Genomic DNA, 25,432 nt, shown 5'->3' on the forward strand with positions numbered 1-25,432 from the left:
AGGAACTGGCGGCACCTCGCCCCGCCCACCGGGCTGGGGGCGGAGCCTGGGCCGTGAGGCACAAATTGTAATGGGAAAAGTGGGCAACAGTCTTAACTCTGCAGAAGCTTCCTGGTTGCCTGGAGCAGATATGAAATATGCACATAAGACAAGTAGACAGCCCGGCCGCTGTGGCTCCGGAAGCCACGATTCGATGCCGTGGTCAAGGCACATGCCCGGGTTGCAGGCTCGATGCCCAGTGGGGGACGTTCAGGATGCAGATGGTCAATGATTGTCTCTCATCATTGATGTTTCTCTCTCTCTCTCTCTCTCTCTCTCTCCCTCTCCCTTTCTCTCTAAAATCAATAACATGTATCGTCAGCCTAAAGACAAGTAGACATGCAATTACTAACAGTGTTAAGTATGGGCCAGGTGCTGTTCTAAGCACTTAATCCTCTCAAAACCCTTATCCCCATTTCGTTACACTTCACAAATGAAAAACGCAGGTATAGCGAGGGTTACATATCCATCACCTCGCATCGTTGCAATTTTTTGTGTGTTCAGTGAGAACTCCCAAAATCTACTCTCTAGTAACCTTTCAGAAAATTTACCGTCCATTCAGCTATTCAGAAAGTTGTTAGAGCTTGAACTCTCATTTCAGGGAAAAAAGTCAAAAGCCAGATGTGAAGTAAAATAATTAGAGATAACCAAACTATCAATTTCAATTTATAAGTTAGCCTGGTGAAATAAATTATTAAAATAATAACATAGCCCTAACTGGTTTGGCTCAGTGGATAGAGCGTCAGCCTGCGGACTCAAGGGTCCTGGGTTTGATTCCGGTCAAGGGCTTGTACCTTGGTTGCGGGCACATCCCCAGTGGGGAGTGTGCAGGAGGCAGCTGATTGATGTTTCTCTCTCATCGATGTTTCTGACTCTCTATCCCTCTCCCTTCCTCTCTGTAGAAAATCAATAAAATATATTTAAAAAAATAATAGCATAGTGATTAGTTATAAATACTGAGACTTATCAAGTGCTCAATAATATTGAAAAAGTTTTATTTGCATAGTACATTTCTTTCAGACAACAACACCAGAGGCAGGAATTAATACAATATTCCTCTCAAAGGTGAACCAAACTATGACAAAGAGTATCCAGGTAATTTGCTGAAGATCATTACCTCTAAAAAAGAAGAGAAGTTATTTGATAAGAAGAGACTTCAGAGCCCACAATCTTGGTTTTGTTGGTTTCCATGGTTATTTTTAACCATGGAAATTTCCAGATACAAAGGAAGAGAGTAGTGATTCCTCACGTATTTCTTACCTAACCTCATCAATTATTAATATATACCCCATTTGACTTATTCAAAGCACTCAATTCCAAGACCCCAAATGAATAAGCATTTTAGCATGTCTCTCGATAAAACCAGAACTCTTTATTTCATATCTCTCTTTAGGTTTCATTAAATCATCAACAGTTTCCCATTTGTGTTTTATTTTTGTTTTTTATTTGTTGATAAAATACTTATTTTCCTAAATCATTTTCAACATTCTGGAATATCACATTACAATTGTATAGTCAATGAACTTGTTCTTCTGGCTTGCATTTTCTATAAAGTAAAAGTTCAATTGAATTCTAGTTATTTTTTTTAATAACATACCTTTGGAATGTCAAAGGTATGTTATAAATAACATCACTTTTTTCAGACCCCTTTGGGCACAACCATCAGACCAGGGAGGAGACCACAAATCCCCTCATTGTTAATTGGGTTCATTGTCGACTGTTAACTATCCTGTACCCACCTGTATAAAAGAAGTACAGTATGCGTCTACCATTTCACTTTTTATCCAATCCCAGTAATCCTCCCCTCCCCTCACCTTTCCTTTTTTTCCCTACTCCCTAATCTACCACCAATGGATTTCAGGTAACCCACTTACACCTCCTCTTTTGATTATAATGCATAAAATAAGGTGCAAAACTGCCATTTCTCAGAGCACTCTCTCAATCTGTTGAGATTTTGCTTCCTGACAATTGTGGTCAGTTTGTCTCAAATAAACTCACAAAAATTCTCTACAGTTTTGTATGTTTCTTACATTTGACACTACACACTCACAATAGGAAATGTCTGTGGATTTTTAAAACTGCAAAATACATTCCAGGTAAATCCCTTTAATGGATGCTCACTAGCTCTCAGACATCACTCTGCCTTGGTTAAATAAAATCGACCCACAGGAACAATGGGAAGAACTTTGTTAGGCAAACATCCAGCTTCCATATCTGTCCGGAAACGTCATTTTTTGTTGTGTTATTCTGATAAAGAACACAGGCCTTTAAACAGATGAGCACTCCTGAGCTCGTTTTCTGGGACACCCTCTTGATTTCTCCCAATCCATTTTCAGACTGGAAGCTCCAAAAGAGCTGGACAAGCATCACGTTCACTGAACTGGCCCCAGCACCACCACAGGGCAGGTTTGTGGACTCCGTCTGGGGTTGAGGTCCTGGGCTAGGCTGAGGGCCAGCGGCCAAAGTGCACTGGCGCTGGCCCACTGGAGAGGGGGGGCAGGAAACGGGGCCATGGCTGGCTCAGCCGAGGGGTGCCGCACTCAGGATAACCTCCCCGCAAAAGGAGGAAACGCAAGCCACAGGCTTAGGGCAGGGAACAGACTTTTCTTCCCAAGTTGCAGCCGGGATCTCCCAAAACAAAAACATATTGAGGCGTCGCCTGGGTCTCACCTGGGCTCAGGCGGGAAGGACGTGGCCCGCGCAGCCGCAGTGTGAAGGCCCCGGCCCGCCCATGACGTCACATATATCCCCGCCCCTTTCAGGGCGGGGCGGGAGCGCGCGAGGCTTTGTCACGCAGGCGCGATTGCGTGGCGGAGGTGGAGCTGGAGGCCGCCTGGGGATTTTAGGAAGACGGCGCTGCCGCCATTTTGCAAGGTTTTTGTCGCAGAGGCTGGAGAGTTAAGACGGTGGGTTGGCTTCATTGCTCGGCAAAGGGCCTTTTGCTTTAGCAGAGGTAAGGTTTCGGGTGGGGTGTGCTGGGCTGAGTGGCATCCCATTCTTTTTAGGTGTCGAAGTCAGGTGTCGGAGAAACGACCGGGTTGGGGCCTCGGCGACTGGGGTTCCTTCCGAACACAACTCGGCCAGTTGGCTATAAAATCGAAGGGTGCGCCCTAGCCGGTTTGGCTCAATGGGTGAAGTGTCGGCCTGCGAACTGAAGGGTCCCAGGTTCGATTCCGGTCAAGGGCACATGCCGGGGTTGTGGGCTCGATCCCCAGTGGGGGACTTGCAGGAGGCAGCCAATCCGTGATTCTCTCTCCTCGTGGATGTTTTTATCTCTCCCTCTTCCTTCCTCTCTAAAATCAATAAAAATATATTTTTTAAAAAATTAAAGTCGAAGGGTGCGTAGGTGTTATGGTAGATGTAATGTCCTGGGCGGAAAGACCGCGGTTCTGCCACTGACTCTTCCCGGAGGGCCTGGCTGCTTGCTCGCCTCGCGGCCGGGGAGGCGGAAGGCAGGTCGGGAGACCCTGGGGAAGCCGCCTTTCGGGCTTGTGTTGTCGGAGCTCAAGCCCTTCGGGACCCGGGTTTTGCAGGGTGAAACATTAGTTCCTGTCTGTTATGGTGCCAAAGGCTGGCCGTGGGGGCCAGGCGACCGAGGAACTGCGAGTCCACGTCGTGGTGTTTGTTTATTTAGCTGGCGCTTGTGAGGGTAGAAATGTGGAGAGGTTTGTCCTTCGTGCGGCACTGTTTTTCGGTGGAGCATACCATTGTTGCAGCAGATCTGCATTCCTGACACTTGGCATTTTACTTGAACAATATCTTGTGATCCTAGCACTTAGGATTCTTTATTAATTAGAGGTCGTTTAATAATTCTAGGTAATCTTTCTTTTTTTGTGTACTCAGGAGGAGCCTTATCCATAGAGTGTGAGTCCAGGATTCTTCTCTTAACCTGAGAAAATATTTCTGAACGTTAACGGGGGTGGGGAAGAGAGGGACACTTCTTAACAGGAGAATTAAATTTAAAGTAGTGAGCTTGTTTAGAGAAATAAAAATATTTGGTTTTCCTAAAATGCTTATTTGAATTTTAATATTTGCATATTGATAACTTTGGTTATTTGAGAAGTGTGCCTTGTTCGAGGTGAGCTGGTTATGGCAGACTGATAGTGGATGGGAAAAAATTAAAGCAGACACATAAGTTTTGCAACGATTGCATAATAATGGGTGGTCATAATAATGACTATGTCAATCGCATGTTGTAATTTTGCTTGATGTCATTTAAGAGCGCTTAACCACCTCTGTTTTAAAGAGTTTCTAATGTGGTTAAAATACAATTTTGGTAATTGAAGGGTCAAAAGATTTAGAGAGAGGAACTCTCGCATGTTTGAGAAAAAGAAGCTTCAAACTGGTTTGGCTCAGTGGATGGAGCGTTGGCCTGCAGACTGAAGGGTCCCAGGTTCGATTCCGCTCAAGGGCATGTACCTTGGTTGCGGGCACATCCCCAGTAGGAGGTGTGCAGGAGGCAGCTGATCTATGTTTCTAACTCTCCACCCCTCTCCCTTCCTCTCTGTAAAAAAAATCAGTAAAATTTTTTCAAAAAAGAAACTTCATTGATGGCTCTATTCTCTCTCTCTCTCTCTCTCTCTCTCTCTCTCTCTCTCGCTCTCGCTCTCGTTAATCCTCAACTGAGGATATTGTTTCCATTGATTTGGGGGGGGGTGGGGGAAGGAGTGGAAGGAAGAGAGGAGAGACAAAGAGTGAGCCTGCAACCAAGGTACATGTGCCCTTGATAGAGAGCCCGCAAGCTGACTCTCTAAACCACTGAGCCAAACCGGCTAGGGCTATGGCTCTATACTTTTTAACACTCATCTTTATTTAGTATCCCTAAGTGTTTCTCTGACTGAAGCTATTTGTATTGCAGAATTTTGCCAAAGCTGCATGACACTTGTAATAGTATTTCCCTTTTTATTAGTTCATATTTAAAAGGAATCATATCAGTAACTTAATTAGCAGATTGGTACTGATTTACTTTAATAAGGTAATGGTACAAATAAATTAAAACCAAAAAAAGTTATTCGTTTCTGGCTAGATACTGTTGAAGGCTCTAAGACTGAACCTTGGTTCTTTTTATATTTTTTAAATATTATTAGTGTTAGGTGAAGACAAGCACCAAGCTGAGAATTTTTATCCAGAAGAATTGAAAGAAAATCCATTAAGGTCTCACAGTGTAATTCATTATTTAGTCCTAGATCTGTCCTAAGTGTAAAGTCCTTCATCACACTTAAAATCATCTGACATACCAGTGGAATAGTACCCCATGCCTTGGGAAACTGCCTACAAAAGATTTTAGTACCTGTATGACCCCATGTTCTGGGTATTTATATTTAAATAACATTAAATTATTTTATTTGCTAAACAATCATATATAACCTCCACAACTCACTTCTTGTTTCCGTTAACAGATGCGGCATTCCAAAAGAACTCACTGCCCTCATTGGGATGGTAGAGAGCGCTGGAGCCATGAAAGCTACAGTGGAAGCCACAAACGGAAGAGGAGATCCCACAGTAGTACACAAGAGAACAGACATTGTGAACCACATCACCAGTTTAAAGAATCTGATTGGTAAATTGAACTAGTAGCAATTTAACATTAATAGTTTTAGTGATTTATTATTAACTTATGTAGTTTTCATCTGTCAATTATTTTATAATTCAATCAAATATTCACAAATTATTGAATGCCTATTATATGCTAGACACTATATGTGCTGAGACTAAAGCTATGAAAAACAGGTTTCCTACCCTTATATTGGTGTATGTCTCTCTGGGAATGGTGGGAACAGTTCAGTTCAGGCTGCCAGTAATGTAGGGGGATAAGACACAAAAAGTTAATACTGATAATAGGACACTCAGTGCCTTAAACTTGTATATATGAGGGAGATATGTATGCTCCTTTAATGTTCAATGAATGAGGAACAGGGAGACTATAACTCCAGATGAAAAAAAAACAGCATATGCTATTCGGGTATGTTAAAGTACATTGGGGATTTGTCGCTTAGACTATGTTTAACAGGTTATTTTTGTAGAGAAGGCCAGTAGTGGATATATTTCGGGGTTTTAGAAGTGTGGTTATTATAAAAACCATTCCTTTGTACAGGTAGCAGCCAGTAATTTAGTAAAGGCTCTCAATAAAAATTTCTGATAACGTGTTTTGTTTTAGTGTATTTTTACTGGTATAAAATTTGGAGGTAGTAGAAAATTTAAGGAATTTTAAAGTTCTTAAAAGTTTAAAAAAGGCTAGGTGAGTAGAGTTTCTATCATCCTGTCTTCCATTAATTTTCTTTTCTCATTTGTTTTGTTGGTCCTATGTTTTCTCCTTGTTTTGTGCAGATGTTCCATTGGGACTGTTTACCAGATTGCTTTCTAAATTAGCCAGCTGGGGTTACTTTAAAAAACAGTATGTAATTTTTTTCCTTCTCCATCCTAAAACAGACTTGTTCTATAGAACAGCGAGCTTGATGGTAGTGCAGGCTGATCATTCTTCATCACACTATTATACTGTTATTTGGGGAGGAAGGGGGTGGCTTATGATAGGATTTCAATGACCTGAGCTAATTAATGTATAATAGAAAAGTAACTATACCCTATTATTAATGAAATACAAAATACTTTATAAGGCTTAACATCAGAATAATACTAATCACTCAGGTTTACTATACATTGTTTACGTCGTGATTTCAATGATAAACTTCATTCATGTTCATAATTAACTACGGAAACATGATACTAAATGCAATTAACCACCAGGCCAATAGCTTCTTCGACTTTGGCACTGGAGAGGTCTGGTGGTGATTGCTCTCCATAATCTAGAATATTCTAATAGTCTTTTTGAAGATTAAAATCCTTAAAAGAGTGTGTTTTATAAAATCTTTTAAAAATGCAGAAAAGTATAAAGAAGGTAACTTGCCATTGTTTGGATATAAATTGTTTCTAATTACTTGTTCTTAAAATAATATATACAAATCATGCCTCTGATTATTTTCTGAAAATAGGTTCTAAGGGACATTTTCAAGTTAAAGGGTATAAACTCTTGCTGCATATTAATGTCTTTTTCTTGAAATTTTATACCAACTTATATTCCTTTCCCTCACCACTTTTGGCTATTTTGAAATGCCAAAAATGGAATTCTGTGTGATTTTTGTTAATTTCTAGTGAATTTGTCCACTGTCATATTTATTGACTACTTGAACATTATTTTTTGTATTCTTAGCATATTTTTCTACTAAAATGTATTTTTCTTAATGATTTATGAAAACTTATTGTATGTCAATTATTTTACCTTTTTTATGTATTGCAAAGTGGCTTTTCTTTCTGATTTGTCTTTTGGCAGTAGCCTGTCAATTGGTATCCCTTTCTACAAATTTAAATCAGTCAATTATGCACAGTGTACTAGGAAGAGAGAAGTGGCTGTTGTAAATACCACCTTTATATATTGTGGTAAAAATTCTTTAATGTCTTTCTAACACAGTATCAATGATTCTCAAACTTTAGTGTGAATAAAATCATCTTGGAGTTATGTTTAAAATGAATATTACAAGATTTAGATCAAGACTGACCCTGGGGCCCAGTTATCTTCATTTTTAATAATTCCATTATTTTATATTGCTGATAACCAACCACCCTTTGATAAACCCTAAATTTTAAAGTCCTTAGCCTGGCATGCAAGATGTTGGATGGTCTCTTCCCAGTTTATTTAATTGCCTATGTTTCCCTGTGTGAAAATTGCTCTTGCTTGAATTGTCTACTTTTTCCTGAGTAATGCATAGACAAACCCACCTCTCTAAGCCATTGTGGCTAGAAGTGCTCTGTGAATGTATAAAATGGTAATATGCCATTCTTTCCCCTGTCATTTCTACTTTCCACTTTGTCCAGACCCTGACTTCCCTTTAAGATGTAGCTCTTCCTTTATCATGAAGTCTTCCCTGACCATTTTCAGAAGCTTGAGTGCTTTCCCTTCTATGACCCTCAGCACTCATATGCAACTTTTCAGTATTTCCTGCATTGATGTGCTTTATTTTTATGTGAGTAATCTCAAACAGTCCATTTGTTGGCAGGGCTTATGTATATATTATCTTCTACAGGACCTGTGTGCAAATACAAACAAATGTCAATAGCCTCATTAGTCTTGGCTATTTTGAAGGCCTACAGTGGGCATTTAGTGAACATTTTTAGAAATTAAATCTTCTTATCCTGTTCACTCTGCAGAGCCTCTATAATTCTACACACTTTGTTTATATACTCTCTAAGCCTTGGTTGTTACAGATTAGAGGTCCTCATCTTTTTAGTTTATCCTCATGGTATTACTTCACCTCATGTTTGTTATTCTATAGATTGTTCATGGATTATGAGCAGCTCTAATTTCATGCATTATTCCAGTTAAAGATTATTCGTGTTTTTTTTCTGATAGGAAGATTTTGGACTTTTATGGGAAGGATGCCTTTAAGAGAATAGTAAATTCTAGTTTGATCTCTCTCTGATAGATCCAAGCCAACTGATTAGACCCCTGACCTAGACCCACAGCCTTACCTTAATATCCTGAGTTGTTTTTCCAATGGGGAAAACATAAGACTTTGGGGAAAGGGAAAAGGGTTTCTGCATCTCCGCAGCCTGTATGTGATGCCAGTTCTGTTGTGTAGCAATTTTAGAGATGCCTCTCTTTATTTCTGCCTAAACCAGCCCCCTGAGAAAAGAATAACAGCATATTCTGGGGGAAGTAGAGGGGTTGGTGAGGGCAACCTAGTCTAGTCAACATCTGTCACTCCGTTGCTTGTCAGGATTATTTTAGCTGATTTGTCTGACTGGGCAGGTGTCCCCTCTCTCCCTCAGTGCTCCATGTGCATCCTCTTGAAGCTTCGCACTCTGTTGAAGAGGACACTCAACCCAGGTAGAGAGGGGGGGCGGGAAACTGGGCCAATTGAATCTGTCCTTTTCTTTCCATCTTATCAAGGCTACTTAACTGGGATACATTGGCTTGCTGAGGTCTATGATCTCTGAAATTCCTTACCAAGTTTTGTTTATTCATTGGTGCATTTCTTGGTGAAATAGGGCCCAGATCTTTCATCGGATTTTCAAAGGGATCTGTAGATGCAGAAGTTAACCACTGTGGCACTAAATGAAGCTGTTTTCTATATAGAATTCTTGTGTGTTTTACTACAAGCAGACATAATAGGATATTAGAAATGCAAAGGGATTAGGGTGGTGGGTCTCTTGTAATTCTAGGAAAGCAATTACAAGATCCCTTTCTCATTTGAAGGGGAAATACTCTAGATGTCTTTGGCACATGAAGCAATCTTTAAAAGCTACTTTTGTCTATTTTTCAAAGGAATGACAGGAAGTTAGAAATACAAAAAGGAAAGGACATGGGATAGGTGATGTGTGTGATAAAATTCGTCCATTTAATCAGTTAGAATGTGTTCTGCAATCCTTGCAAATCATTTTCTTCTAGGGATCTTATCATTTGTAAAATGAAAGGGCTGCAGTACATTTAGGATTCCTTCTAGATCTAATATACCACCTTTTATGAAAGAATTCTCTGTGTGCCAGAGATATTTAAAAATCACATTAAAAGAGAAAGGAATCTTGTATTGCCTGCCCCTAATGGTGTGTGGCTATGTGAGGAAAAAAGCTTAGTTGCAGATGCATATGTCATAAGTCTGACGCAGTATTGTAAATTTTTGGTTTTAACTTTCTCCAGAAGGCAAAGGGACATTTATCAAGTAAACACTGAACATAATGGAATGATTTGGCTCAAGCTTTGTTCCTTGATATGAGGTGCTTAACAGCAGTTTATATAATAGAGAAATAGGAACCCATTTACTTATTGGTTAAAGTAAAATTATTTCTTAAGTTTTATGATAAGTATAAATTCTAATTCATCAATTTGAATCTTTTTCTTTTATTGAGTTAGCTGTTTAAACCAGGAATTTTTGAGAAAATGTTTTGTTTGAACCACATTGCTCTAGAATGAAGAGAATAATTTGGAATCTTCTAATGTGTTTACAGTCATTATTTAGAAGCAAGATCCTTGAATGAGAGAGATTATCGGGACAGGAGATACATTGATGAATACAGAAATGAGTACTGCGAAAGATATGTTCCTAGGCATTATCACAGAGATGTTGAAAGCAGTTACCGAATTCACTGCAGTAAATCTTCAGTCCGGAGCAGGAGAAGCAGTCCTAAAAGGAAGCATAATAGACACTGTTCAAGTCATCAATCACATTCGGTATGAGTGATTTTGTTTTAATTGGGGTGGATATTTATTTGTGTATAAAGTTCTTAATGAGCTAATAAGTTTAATACTTGAATCATATTGTATATTCTGTTTATATTACTTGAATCCTTAAAGGAAACTTCCAAATGCTTATAACTAATCTGTATTTATTAGTTAGTCCTCATTTGCCTGTATTAATCATTTCATTTCCCATAGACCACATCACAAGTTTGTTGATTTTAATACTAAAAATATTGTTTTTATGTTTTATGAAATAATGAACCCCCATCTTTCATTTTGAATTTTTTTTTTTTTTTTTTTTTTTTTTTTTTTTTTTTTTTACTTTAAAAGAAATCCCTTTTCTGATACTTAGAAGCAAATATAGAAAGTTGCACAGGTGAATGCCTAAATGCCCTGTATATTATCGTCCCATAGCACACTGCATTATTATCTGCAGCTAGTTCCATTGAAGTTCTGAAAATAGGTGCTGAATGGGAAATGTATTTTTAAAAACCTGCCCTTTTTTTTTTTAACACTCCAAGCTGTTTGATCAGTAATCTTTGAAATACTGTTTTCCTCTCCAACTTTTCTTCAGTAAAACTAGCTTTGATTAGATTGAACATTGAAATTAACCAGCCATTATTTTTCCCTTTTATTTTAATTATGTATATTTGAATATATTGCTAAATAATTTCAACTAATCTTGGACATTTTAAAACATTTTTCTGACAAACTAGACATTTCAACTCGCAGCATATGCTATTTTATAGCAAGAGATTAATAGAACATGACATTGCATTCTTTAATTTCAGACTTCAATTAAATCAGTATTTTAAAGAGACAATTGTGTTGTTTTTTTCTATTGCCACTTTAAGTATCTTATCTGAAAATCTGTTCCTTGCCATGTTTTTCTTCTGTAACATAAACTGTGCCCTGTGAATTTCTGGGGACTGAATTTGAAATTGCTCCTGCCAACTGTTCGTGGCCTGGTGCTTATCTGAATGCCTGAATATCTCCCCGCTGAATGAAATGAATTGCGTATTCTGCCCTGAATTCACTCTGATATATTGATTGGCTGGACGATCTTGGTGCTGCCCACTTGCCGTTCCAGAAGAGCCACCGAAGGAAAAGATCCAGGAGTATAGAGGATGATGAGGAGGGTCACCTGATCTGTCAAAGTGGAGACGTTCTAAGAGCAAGATGTATAGAATATTTTTCAACACTTTTTAAACTTTGCAGACAGAATAATCTTTTTAAGAATAGATTGTCAGCGGGGGGCTAAAGAATTCTTCATTGCTTCTTTGTTTTTTGATGTTTTTTTTTTTTTGGTGGGTTTGTTATTTTGTATTTCTTTTCTATAGTATTTAAATATTTCTACTCTAAAGCTCCAAAATAATCAGTGAAATTTGAGATTAGATCAAGAAAGATAGTTCTATTTAATTGTCTTTGTAGCCACTGAAAATAAAATAATTTGAGTGCTGAAACCTTAGTTATGCTTTGATAGAGAATCATTTGAAAGTATTCCACACTTAAGCATTCATTGTTTAAATAACTAGATGATTAGTACTCAGGTACTTATACTAACTCTTTCTTCCCCCTCACTTTAGATGAAATTGTGGACACTTTGGGTGAAGGGGCCTTTGGCAAAGTTGTAGAATGCATTGATCATGGCATGTAAGTTTGGTTTTTTTCTTTCTTGCGCATTCTGATACTTTTGGTGAGGAAGGATCCATAATGATAAAATGATGATTTAAGTGACAGTCACATGTTTTCTTAACGTATACATATTCAAAATTTCTTGAACTATGTGCATGATTTACTTACCATGAGTGTGAATTTTGATCAAGAATGCTTACAAATTCTACGAGATGGAGTTTATTGATATTAAAGTGCATGTTCAGGTGAAGAGAGTTTCCCAGAACTTAGGCTCTTAGTGCTGTGTAAGAAATTCAGAGTGCTTTGCTTTACTTTACTTTTGAATTGCAGAGATAATAAAGCATGTCTAATTTTGGTTCAAAAACCTTTATTCCCAAAGTTTTCATGTTAGAGTTAACTTCTTAAACTATAAAGGCACTAGGGGCCCAGTGCACGACTTTTTGCACCTTGAAAGGAACTGTGGGCCGTGAGGCTGCAGTGGGCACAGGAGCGGGTCTCGGCCCATCCTGCCCCTACCACTGCAGCCCCAGTCCCCTGTCTGCCAGCATGCCTGCTCCCACGTGCTGACGGCACCCACCCTGCTCACACCGGCTGACAGCACGGAGCAATTGGGGCCAGCACCAGCATAGGGTGCAAGTGGGTCAGCAGCGGGTGCGAGAGGCGGCTGCTGGCCCCAATTGCCCCTTGGGAGCAGGGGGAGGTAGAGAAGCCCTGAGGAGCGATCGGGGCCTGCGGCTGCCACTCATACCCGGTGATGGCACCGAGGGAGCAGGGCCAGCACCCGCAGCAGGTGTGAGCGCAGGCGGGACTGCGGTGCGCGAGAGCAAAGAATTTTCAGTAACCACCAGAGGCTCGCCCCAATGACAGCAACCAGCTGTCCTGCCTTGGTCTGGCGCCCCCGCTCTCCTGCTCCACCATCCTGCCATGGCTGACGCCCGCCATGTTCCACATGTGACCCCTGGTGGTCAGCGCACATCATAGCGACCGGTTGTTCGGTTGTTCCACCATTTGGTCTATTTGCATATTAGGGTTTGATATAGATAGATAGATTGATTGATTATATTAAAGCCTATGGAATGTGATTTCCCCCTCTCTGCCTCATTTTAACATTGTCCTTCAGGACCTCTGTTCTGTGGTTTGCAATTGTTTTTGTAAGTGAACTTAAGATAATTTAATGAAACCGCATGTTTCTAAATTGACCCCTAAATTTTTTTATCATAAAATAGTTGGGGATGATGTAACTTGCAGCTTTCTGTAAGTATTGATGTTTTAAAAAAACAACCAAAAAACCATCTCTTTAAATGACTTTGAGGGAATCTAAATGCTATAACAACTTGATACCTACCACTATCCATGAACAGACCCTTCTTTAGCCCCTGGAAATGTTTTATCCTTGAACTTATTTTCTTTTCACTTTACACACAGAACATTATTCTAAATATTTTTTATTATCACCCTATCTTCTTTGCAACAAAAATCTGAACATGAATTGAAATTTTTAAATATTTTAAAATATCTTCAGACTATATACTTCATCCACAGTCCCCAAATGTTAACATTTTACAGTATTTCCTTTATATATTACGTTATATTTTCAAATTTTGCCAGCTGATCTATAGAGTTCATTCAGATTTTATCAACTGTCCTATTAATGTCTTTTTAAAATTTTTCGAGACTACAAGACTCTTATCTAACCAACATAATCCAATCAATAGTATTTAAAGTTGAGATATGTGCCAAATGGGGATATTATCAAAATAATGTTTAATGATTTATTAGCCCTTAGCCGGTTTCGCTCAGTGGATAGACCGTCGGCCTGCCGACTGAAGTGTCCCAGGTTCAATTCCAGTCAAGGGCTCATGCCTAGGTTGCAGGCTCGATCCCCAATAGGGGTGTGCAGCAGGCAGCTAATCAATGATTCCATCTCATCATTGATGTTTCTATCTCTTTCCCTCTCCCTTCCTCTCTGAAATCAATAAAAAATATATTTAAAATAATAATAATAATAAATTTTAATGATTTATCAGCCCACAACGTCATTGGGACTTTGTGGAAAGCAGTGAATTGGAAACCACCAGACTTGGGAAAAGGTTTGTGCCTAGACACTAGAAAAGTTTGCCTCAAAGGTTTTTTATAGTCTAAGGCACATATCTTGATCTAATTAGGGGCACATGGGGTTTTCCTTTCTCTTGTAAATTAGTAGAGCTTGAGTTCTGGCTCATCATCTGGATGATCAGATTTAGAAAAGAGAACAAAAGAAAGTTGAAGATTTGGAAATCCATTTCCTCACATCACTCCTGACTCTATACTTAAGAAGTTACAGGTGCCCCAATTTGAATCTCACTGCTCTGTACTATAGCTAATTCAGCCTGTTAGCACTAGTGAATGTGCTAAAACATATTCTTGACTTCATGGTTCATTGATGGTGTCTGTTTGGCCAAATGTTCCCTTTCCCTACTAATTCTGACAAACAGGCTCAGGGATATATCACCTCTTCTCTGAAGAAGTCGAAGCTCCCTTAACCCCCAGTGGTTTGGCTCTCCCTCCTCTACTCCATTGTACCTCATACCAAGCACTTCTAACCTTACCATAAGTTGGTCATATCTCTTTTTCTTTGGGCTATTGGGTACACATGGACAAGTCCTGCCTTTTTCATCATTAACACATACCTGTACATTATCTGGCACAGAGTGGGTCAAGCCTAGTAATGAGCAAATGCTTTGAGCAGTAGCATATTCTTTTTGAGGTTTATTGTTTCATTAATGTTTGTATAAAATCTAGGTAAATTTAAAATTCTGTAAACATTAAAATTCATAAGTATTAAGGGAAGCATTACTCCAATAAAGGGTATTTTGTCAAAATTTTTAAAAAGATGTTTTATGGAATCTGGTATCATATTTTAGAAAAATAGTATTAGAGTAAGTGATACTTAAGATTATGCTTTAGAGGCTGCATGTTTTCATCCTGCTTCTCTACATTTATCATTTTCATCTTAACTTTTTTTTTTAAGGGATGGCATACATGTAGCAGTGAAAATCGTTAAAAATGTAGGTCGATACCGTGAAGCAGCTCGTTCAGAAATCCAAGTATTGGAGCATTTAAATACTACTGACCCCAACAGTGTTTTGTAAGTATAAATGTGAAGTATGATCCATCATGTTATATAAAATAATCAGAATTCTGTGAACTGAATTATTTTTATTTTTATCTTTATTTTAGCCGATGCGTCCAGATGCTAGAATGGTTTGATCACCATGGTCATGTTTGTATTGTATTTGAATTGCTGGGACTTAGTACCTATGATTTCATTAAAGAAAATAGCTTTCTACCATTTCAAATTGACCACATCAGGCAGATGGCTTATCAGATCTGCCAGTCAATAAATTGTAAGTATACTTGATAAATCCTTAAACATCAGAATTTTTAAAAAATATTTTTATTGATTTCAGAGAGGAAGGGAGAGGGAAAGAGAGATAGAAACATCAATGATGAGAATCATTGATCGGCTGCCTCCTGCATGCCCCCTACTGGGGATCGAGCCTGCAACCCGGGCATGTGCCCTTGACTGGAATCCAACCTGGGACCCAACAGTCCACAGGCCGACGTTCTATCCACTGAGCCAAACTGGCTAGGTCTAAACATCAGAATTTTAAAGTTTTTGTTACACAAGCAATGTATTAAAACATGGTCACTAAAACTGCGTATTGTTAAGATAAAACCCTTCTTGACCCCTGTATCCACTACTAATTCTTCTTTCTCCCCGATACAGATTAAATTTGTAAGTGAAACTAATAATGTGTTTTTATTCTCTTGTAGTTTTGCATCATAATAAGTTAACTCATACAGATCTGAAGCCTGAAAATATTTTATTTGTGAAGTCTGACTATGTAGTCAAATATAATTCTAAAATGGTAAGTTAAAACTTGTTTTAATTTTAGTGGTTCTTTAAAAATAATTTAGCTTGTTGATCATTGGATGAGGAATTTCACTTCTGAGGCTTATTCTTATCCTTATATTAACCCGAAAAACATATCTTTCTTTGCCTTTCTCATGGGGCTATGTTGAAATTCCAAAAAGATAATGCAAGCCTTTTGTATAGTGCTATAAAAGATTTCATATCTTTATTGATCTTCATGTTTACTCAACTGTCTCTCTCTAGAAACGTGATGAACGCACACTGAAAAACACAGATATCAAAGTTGTTGACTTTGGAAGTGCAACATACGATGATGAACATCATAGTACTTTGGTATCTACACGGCATTACAGAGCTCCAGAGGTCATTTTGGGTTAGTAGACACCAGACTTCCTGATACTGTAATTGAAGAAGAGGTTTTTGTTCTTTAAGCTTTGCCAGGGGGTGGGGTGATGCAGTATACAGGAAATGCTTTGCTTTTTTCATAAAAAGAATCAAAATTACTGTAAATATTTTTCCTAAGTGGGAAAAATATGATACCATGTGTGAAGACACTTCAGGTGGTGGTTATTTTTGAGCAAGTTAATCCTCTGAGATTATAAGAACAGGCTGTATTGGCTAAGTACATCACAGCAATGTGATTTTGAAGTGATATCTATTTTTGTGTCATCAAAGCATGGTGCTGGTAAAAATGCTAATTTGGTTAGCAGACATCTAAATGTAGGGTGAAGGAAAATCAAGAGGAAAAGAAAGAGCTAGCATAAAAGAGAGCTTCTTTGAAAGCCTTTCACATGATAAAGGCTGGAAAATAAAGAGTTAAGGAGCCGGTTTAAAGTAATGGAATTCAGTAAGGGAGCATGCATCAAAATGGAAAAGTTAGAGACCAGGTTATGCTAATAGAGCTGGGAAGTCAGGGATGTGTTTGGGGGCTTGGAGATAGTGGGGAAAGTTCAGATCAGGTGCTTTGGGGAATTACTTAAATGGAATAAGTTTATAACTTGGCCATAAGTAAGGTCCAACTGAGGTTAGATAGTAAAATATTTTTTAGACCTCAGAAGGAGGTAAATTCCTGGATTTTATCAACTTAAATTCAGAATTTTCCCCACATTAAAATGTGGGGAGATACAACACAAAACAATTGACATTTCTTTGTTATTGGTATGTACAACAGTGGTGTGTCTTACACTTAATGGCCTCCTAACTTGGATAAAATATAGTAGTTTTCAGTAATAATGACGTTCCAAGTGTGGCCAGGATAGGGATAGTTGGTATAAATTCGAAATTGTATTACTGACCTTGACAAAAGAGACCACATTGGGAGATTAGAAGGGTCCTCTATGTGTTTGTGGAGTGTTTATCCTGAGGATTAAGGCAGAATTAGGTAGGAGAGGAAGATGTAGTCAGGTGCCACAATTGAGGTCAGTTAATCTCAGGTTTGGGGTGTTTGGTAATAAAGTTGAGAGAGATTAGTGAAAGAGAATGTTGTAGAATTCCAAAGAGTATGAAAACTGACACATCAGAATGGGATGATTTAGAGCAGTGTGCTGCAGTTACAGTCACCTGGGGTAAAAAACTTTCATCTTAAGTCCAAGCTCTATTATTTGCAGATGTTGTATGGGCATATAAGTAGAAATCATGCTCCATTATCCATTTGTTCAAGTGATAAGCATTGTCAGGGTTAACAAAAATGACTAAATCATAGTCAAAGCCCTTGAATGTATTATTTCTTCCTTTACCTTTAAATTCAGTGATGTAACTAAAAGTACTTAAAATGTCTTTTAAAGTAGGTTTTATTTATACATTATTGTTTACTAATTATTTGATCTTTAAACGATTAAAATATCTGTATGGCTTATTCTTTTCATCTCCTTTCCAATAAAATATAGACAAGAAGTTTGGGTATTTTATTCTTTCCAAAATAGTATTGCCATTGACAATCCTGAAGGAGAAAGTATATGTGATCATGTATAGACAGCTTGAAAGTACATATATAGCTCCCTCTCTGTGTGAACTTTAAAAGACTTGATATATATAATTCTGATTATAGGTGAAACTGCGTATAGTATTCATTATGATTCGTATATAATTTATGTCAAACTATTTTCTTTAATGGAAGAAGTAAACTCAGGCATCAAGCTTATGATAATTGATAAGGGCTTAATAATTGTATTCTGAGGATAAATATCGAATTATATTTGCATTAATAAAATGTAAAATTTCCTGGAACAACCATGAACTGGTGTAATAGTACTCCCATTGCACAAGCAATTCAGAGATTATGGAATATTTCCACAAATTGGTAGTTATACTTGGGAAATATTTTCTAGTCCCTCTCTTATATTAAATGCCCTTACTCCACGTTAAATGCTATAATTTGATGTCAGGATATGGAGGACTAAGAACATACAGAGTAATATTTGATATAAAATTTAAAATGTAGCCTTGGCCGTTGTGGTTCAGTTGTTTGGAATGTTCCGTGCACCGAAGGATCATGGGTTCACTTCCTGGCAAGGGCACATACCCAGGTTTCAGGTTAGAGCCCTGTCGGGTGGCGTATGGGAGGCAAGTGATTGATAACTCTCACATCGATGTTTCTCCCTCCCTCCCTCTCCCCCTCCTCACCCCACCTTCCATCTCTCTAAAATCAATAAAAACATATCTTCAGGTGAGGATTATAAAATAAAAGTCAAAATATAAACCCTGAATTTACTGTCATATTCTCCCAAAGGAGTTATATAAAGAGCGTACTCATCTACAGAAGGATCTAGTAAATTGGCAATTAAAAATTATTACATAATAAAATTTTTGTTTTTGTTTTTAAATAGCTTTAGGTTGGTCTCAACCTTGTGATGTTTGGAGCATAGGTTGCATTCTTATTGAATATTACCTTGGTTTCACGGTCTTTCAGGTATGTATTTAATGAATAATGTTAAGTTTTAAAGGCATGTAAAATTTGGCTTCCATGTGAAAAGTTGCCATAGTGCCATTCTTAAGATTAAAACTTACATATGCAAAATGGTTATCCTTCTCTAAAACCATAGTTGAATGAAAAACTACTCTTAGTGAATGGTCAGTTCATTTTACATATTGGAGTTTTTAACACATGTTCATACTGTCTTATGTTTCCATTTTTTGTTACAGATAATCTTCATAAATTTAGTGCTACTGCGGCCAGTTTTAATTCAGTTCTGGTTGCACTGACTATCCTATGGCTTTATTTTTTTCTTAAAATATATATATATATATTTATTGATTTCAGACAGAAAGGAAGAGGGAGAGAGAGAGAAAAACATCAATGATGAGAGAGAATCATTGATCAGCTGCCTCCTGCACACCCCACACTGGGGATCAAGCTTAAAACCTGGGCATGTGCCCTGATTGGGAATTAAACTATGACCTCCTGGTTCATAGGTCAGCGCTCAACCACTGAGCCATGCCAGGCAACAAGGCACTTTTTTATATAAAAGAATTCAGGAACAATAAGTTGTATTTTGTTAAGCGTCTGTTACACTCTTGGCTTCATAAAGATAAAAGGCAATATCTATTCAAGGAAATCATACAAAAGAGAGACATGAGGAAACTTAACAGTATAATGTGGTATTTGCTGTAATGGATCAATGTAGAAAGTATAGTTGGATCCAGGAAAAGGGAACAGTTAAATTTTCTTAGAGAAGGCATCACTAAAGGAGTAGGGATTTTAAGCCATTGTTAGAGGAAGCGTAGGAGTTTGTCAGAAAACCAGAGTGTGAGGGTCGTGTCAGGAGAAGAAATAGTATCTTTTTTATTATTTTTTAAAATGTTTTTAAGCAGAGGGAGGGAGGGAGAGAGATGGAGACATCAGTGATGAGAAAGAATCATCATCGATCTGTTGCCTCCACACCCCCTGCTGAGGATTGGGCCCACAACCCGGGCATGTGGCCTGATAGGGAATCAAACCGTGACCTCCTGGTTCATGGGTCGACACTCAACCACTGAGGCACACTGGCCAGGCAAGAAATAGTATCTTAAATGGGTACTGGTTTAAAGGAACATACTCTTGTGAGGGAAGAATAAATGGTGCATCAGTCTTGCATAAATAGGAAAATCGTGACAGTAGGCAAGGACTGATTGATTCATAATGGATTTATTCTCCATAAAAAGGTATTTGTTTTATCTTAGAAGTAGCAGTGGTTCTCAACCTTCCTAATGCCATGACCCTTTAATACAGTTCCTCATGTTGTGGTGACCCCCAACCATAAAATTATTTTCGTTGCTACTTCATAACTGTTATTTTGCTACTGTTATGAATCGTAAATTAAATATCTGATATGCTATATGTGTTTTCCGATGGTCGCAACCCACAGGATGAGAACCACTGATTAGTGATTTACAAATGTAGACTGGTCTAAAATGAAAATGATTTTGTGAGGTTGCCATTTGGCCTTTATTTGGAGATTACTACCAAAAAAGCCCAGGAGGGATAATGTATCCCTTTTATGAAAACTTGTTTAAGTTGTGATGTGGTCAGGGTGTTATGGCGTTCTGTTTTGTGGTTGTGGGGAGGGGAAGGGAGTTCACGAGATTCTGGCTCATAATAAGGTTGAAGTTACATCAAATAGGGTGAGGAGAAGCTATGATGAGTTTAGACTTGGGTAGCTATTGCAGGGTGTATGTGCTCACTGCTTCTGTTTAATCCATAGAGATCCTGTTAAAATTACTCTGAGTTTATAGACAAGTTTGATATCTAGAATCATGGTTATTGGTCAGTTCAAGGCGGTAGTGTCTGGTTTTATGGTAATAAATGATAGGGTCAAGAAAAAGTTAAGCAGAATACATGCCCTCTTTGTAATGAGTTTGTAATTTAAATTACAGAGGTCTTAAGTGAAGTGCAGATTATTAACATTGGTTTGAGATAAGGTTTATATTTGGATTTCACCCTACAACATACTCTTCAACTAAGGAACTTCATTAAAATGTGGAGCTATTGCCGAAACTGGTTTGGCTCAGTGGATAGAGCGTCGGCCTGCGGACTGAAGGGTCCCAGGTTCGATTCCGGTCAAGGGCATGTACCTGGGTTGCGGGCACATCCCCAGTAGGAGATGTGCAGGAGGCAGCTGGTCGATGTTTCTCTCTCATCGATGTTTCTAACTCTATCTCTCTCCCTTCCTCTCTGTAAAAAATCAATAAAATATATTTTTTTAAAAAATGTGGAGCTATTATGTTTATTCCTGTCTTAAATTAAGTACTTAATGTTTTGAAAGCAATGTGCCAGGCACAACAGTTGATAGGTTTTAAAAAAGCATTACACACCACCTCTGCTTTCAGAACAAGGGTTGACAAACTATGTCCTGCCTGATGCCTTCTTTAAAACATAAAAAAGAATATGCAATTGTGACCATCCACACCTAAAATATTTACTATGTGGCCTGTTACAGGAAAAGTTTGCCAATTTCTGCTCTAGAAACATCACATTTTAACTGTGACATTTTTCTCTGTTTTACTTCAGTAAGAGCTCTGCTAATGTATAGTTTAAGAATGAGTTTTGACTTGGGTTCATAGCTCAACTTTCCTCATTTCTGAGCTCTGTGACTTCGAGCTAGTATCTACCTCTTTGAAATTCACATTCCCATATACCTAGCTCAGGATTGTTGTGAGAATTATTGGGACTATATTTTTATTGCCTAGTATTAGTAAGTGTTAATATGTTGCTATTCATTGGGTAATGGAGGTTAATTTTGGTTAAGCAACTGCTTAAGTTAGGACACAGTATTTTTTGATAATGTTCCCCAGTCATTCCTCAGTTAAAAACAGTGCAGGAGATACAAATAAGAAAACTGATCAATTTACTTTAAGCAAATTATGCCTCTCTGCAATACAGAGCCGAACAGGTTCATTTCAGAAAGACTGCTTTATTGGGTTTGCACCAGATAATACAACTCTTGCTATTGTTCCCTATTTGAAGGAGCATGTAATGTAAATTGTATAAACTCTAATTTAGTCCTTTTATGTCAGTACTATTTTCTTATGGTTTTCTTTCTTGTGTATACACAGAAATGAAAAATGCTAAATTTTTCCCCCTACGTTTTTCAGACTCATGACAGTAAAGAGCACCTGGCAATGATGGAAAGAATATTAGGACCTATACCAACACACATGATTCAGAAAACAAGGTATGCTTTAAGATTAAAGACCTTTGTTGAGTACATGCAATAGCCTATATTCAAACTACAGAAAAGCTCAACTTCGTGGTTATTGCTTTTTCCAAGGATTGCATATTTTGAAGTTTTCATTAAGTTTTTAAAAAGTAATGACAGTATTTACCTGTGATCTAGTAAACAAAGTGGTGGTTTTGACACTGAAGATTTCCTCTGCATAATTGTATTCCTAAGTTTATATACAAACAATAAATAGAGTAGTAAAAATAGCCTGATTTTGGAGTCATAGCAATCTGTTAGAATTCTATACTGGTGCTAAGTCAACTATATGTCCTTACACAAGGCACTATAGTGGGTTTCAAACACAGCTGCACCTCAGAAGTCATCCATGGAGTTCTTTAAAGATTTCCAGCCCCACTTCAGATTTCCAGCCCCACTTCAATATGGAAATCAGAATTTATAAGAATGGATCCAGAGGCTTCTGTTTTTAAAACTGGCCTTGTTCTCAGTGTACAAGATTACGGAAGTATTCTATAAGCTGTCTGATACATAATTATTGTTAAGATTTTAAGAAACGTATACATAGAGATGCTTATACTTTCATCTGTTCTGGTGTAGGCAGGGTAAACATGTGGGTCTTTTGTTATTTTTACTAATCCAGATTTCTTCCTATAGAAAACGCAAGTATTTTCACCATAACCAGCTAGATTGGGATGAACATAGTTCTGCTGGTAGATACGTTAGGAGACGCTGCAAACCATTAAAGGTAAAAGAAAAAATGATTTAAAAGTTTAAAAAATGTTTCAGCTATTTTTAAATATCTTTCTAAAATAAAAACATTTTTCCCCCCAGGAATTTATGCTTTGTCATGATGAAGAACACGAGAAACTGTTTGACCTGGTTCGAAGAATGTTAGAGTATGATCCAGTGAAAAGAATTACCTTAGATGAAGCATTGCAGCATCCCTTTTTTGACTTATTAAAAAACAAATGAAATGGAAATCAGTGGTCTTAACTGTATACTTCTCTAGCAGAGATTACTTAAGACTGTGTCTGTCAACTCTAAACATTCTAATATTTTTGTAAGCATTAAATTATTTTGTACAGTTAAGTGTAAATACACTATGTTTTGTATCAATAGCATAATTATCTTGTTAAGCAAGTATGGTCTTGATAGTGAATGAAGTATAAAAGTTAATTTTTCTTTTTGAGATTAACATTTTTAAAGACCTTTGACTTATCTTTTGTGTCCAGTGATAAATGTGATTGATCTTTTATACATGGAGGCAGACTTTTAAAGTTCTGTGTGTGTGTGTGTGTGTGTTGTTTTTTTGTGTTTGGTTGGTTGTTTTTGTTTTTTTTTTTTTTTTGAGTAAAAGGAAATCTTGACTACTTTATTCTTGATGAATGAATATTCTTTACCTCAAATTTGGAACTTTTCTTATATTTAAAAGTTTTTCCTGTATTGTTCAACAAGTAATAAGTATTAATTACTCTATGTAGCCAGGTATTGGAAATCAGAACCCATAGGAAATGTTTATTCTTGGCATTTTATTTTAAGTATTGTGTTTTGTCTCCGTGGGAGATGTTAGTAGTATTAAACCATCCAGTTTGTCTATCATGATAGGTTTTTAAGAAAACCACATACACACTTCCTCTAAGATTAAAATCTTAACTAGAAAGTCAGCTTGAAAGTCCTGTTTTCCAGTAGCTATTTAGTGAGTCACAAACATAGAAACCGGAATTCTAATGACTGAGGTGCTAGTTTTTAATGCCAAATCTTGAGGAGTCTTGAAAATGTCTCACATCTGTTTCCTTATCAAATGAGGTAAATATTTAAACCTCGGCCTATGAGAATTAAGGTTATTATTAAGCAATATATAGTTGTGTTGATCCCTACTAGAGAAAAGGAATTATTTGATTGGAAAACATTTGGAGAAGAAACGCAGAAATTTCTAGACCCTGATTGGTGGTTTAACATGGTGAACTTTTTATTTGACTATAGGTATTTTTTCTTACTATTACCTGTTTTCACATTAAAACTACATGGTAAACGTTACTTAATTTAGTAAAACAAAAACTATTGGTTCTGTTCAATCTGCCAGATAGAAATATTTTTTATTGTAGAATTTATAATTGATTGTTGAGATGCAGGTTGTTTTTTGTTAAAAGTATCCCCATTTTGTAAGTGTGTTACACAGAGATTGGAGTTTCACCTGTTTGTATATTTTAAACAAAATGCATGGAATTTTCTTGTATGACAAATATTGAAACAAGGCTTGGTTCCCTACATTATTCACAGGGGGCATTTGCCAGTATAATAAGGCTATGTTCTTAAAGTTTACTAGGCATTTAAGAAAGCTGAAATAAATTTTACTACAAAATCACTCCATAAATTATGTTTAGGCCTCTGATGCCATCTACATAAAATGAATGTAGATGCACTGAATAGTTGCATTGTATTATTATATCTGATAAGGTTTTTCTTAAAGGAACATTAGATGTAAAGAAAAGATTTTTCCTGAATGTAGCAGTGTTGATACAGGGATCAATAGATGCCTGCCATCCTTTGTTGTCGTTCTACCAGTGCCCCTGTACTAGCTAAGCTTCTTGTACTATCTAAGCTTGCTCAAGTGCTTCAAGTTCCAAAATTAATGTTCACAGTCTCCATCAGAAACTCATTTTCTCAGAGTAGCTGATCTTGGCATATAGGAAGAAAGAAAAATATCCTTTTTTATATATATATATTCCTCACCCAAGGATATGTTTATTGGTTTGAGAGAGGAGAACGAAACATCAATCACTTGCCTCCTTGTACACACCCCAACCCAGGATTGAACCTGCAACTTAGGTGTGTGCCTTCACCGGAAACTGAACCCCATGACCTTTTTGGTATATGGAATGACGCCTCAACCAACTGACGCACCTGGCCAGGCCTCCAGATTATTTCTCACTAAGTTTATCATTGCTAACCCCTTTTCCCTTCTGAAAAGTACTTAGATTCTTCACAAATGGGATTTGCTAATTCTTAGCCTAATTCCTGGAATTTTAGGAATTAAAGTGAAACACCAATAAATTATGTAGGATGGAAGAAATGATTAGTGGTTAGTGTGGTACCCCTGGGATCATTATCTGAGTGTCTGCTGCCAGCTCTCCTCCCCTTCTTTTAGCTCAGGTCCCTACATATATCTACACTAATAAAAGAGAAACATGGTAATTAGCATACGACCGCTACCCTTTTCATTGGCTAATCAGTGAGTATATGCAAATTAACTGTCAGCCAAGATGGGGGCCGGCAGCAAGGCAGCTGGAAGCGAACATGAGGCTTGCTTGCTGCAGTGAAGGAGGACTCCAACGTTCCCCGCCTGCGCTGCCGGCCTCTGAGCTGGCAGTTTGAAACTTTGTAACAAATATAGAAGCTAAACAAAACCCCGGGATCTCAGAGCTGGAGTTATACATTGTTTCGATTATAGAACGC

The 25,432-nt window shown here is 37.6% G+C and overlaps 1 protein-coding gene across 7 annotated transcripts; it reads left to right on the top strand.

The window, feature by feature from the left end:
• Positions 1-2,834: 2,834 nt before the first annotated feature.
• CLK4 (CDC-like kinase 4) lies at positions 2,835-23,636 on the top strand. 7 transcript variants are annotated; one of them, XM_005865462.2, is made up of 14 exons: positions 2,835-2,992; positions 5,439-5,599; positions 6,367-6,433; positions 10,039-10,261; positions 11,361-11,451; positions 11,857-11,923; positions 14,916-15,032; positions 15,125-15,291; positions 15,722-15,816; positions 16,065-16,194; positions 18,647-18,729; positions 21,891-21,970; positions 22,631-22,721; positions 22,808-23,636. In XM_005865462.2, exons 2-14 carry the CDS (start codon positions 5,476-5,478, stop codon positions 22,946-22,948), a joined length of 1,476 nt encoding a protein of 491 aa, XP_005865524.1. In that variant the 5' UTR covers positions 2,835-2,992; positions 5,439-5,475; the 3' UTR covers positions 22,949-23,636. The 7 variants fall into 7 exon arrangements, with proteins under 7 accessions (XP_005865524.1, XP_005865525.1, XP_014394530.1 ...); XM_005865463.2 differs by lacking the exon at positions 6,367-6,433 and adding an exon at positions 8,863-8,920; XM_014539044.1 differs by having other exon boundaries at positions 2,835-2,945.
• The last annotated feature ends 1,796 nt before the right edge of the window (positions 23,637-25,432 follow it).

This window comes from Myotis brandtii, unplaced genomic scaffold (genome assembly GCF_000412655.1).
Source record: "Myotis brandtii unplaced genomic scaffold, ASM41265v1 scaffold208, whole genome shotgun sequence".
Classification (NCBI taxonomy): domain Eukaryota; kingdom Metazoa; phylum Chordata; class Mammalia; order Chiroptera; family Vespertilionidae; genus Myotis; species Myotis brandtii.

Coding starts and splice junctions, on each gene's coding strand:
- CLK4 (XM_005865462.2), top strand. CDS start 5,476: ATGGTAGAGAGCGCTGGAGCCATGAAAGCTACAGTGGAAGCCACAAAC. Junction 18,730..21,890: donor TTGGTTTCACGGTCTTTCAG/GTATGTATTTAA, acceptor TACGTTTTTCAG/ACTCATGACAGTAAAGAGCA. Junction 22,722..22,807: donor GACGCTGCAAACCATTAAAG/GTAAAAGAAAAA, acceptor TTTTCCCCCCAG/GAATTTATGCTTTGTCATGA.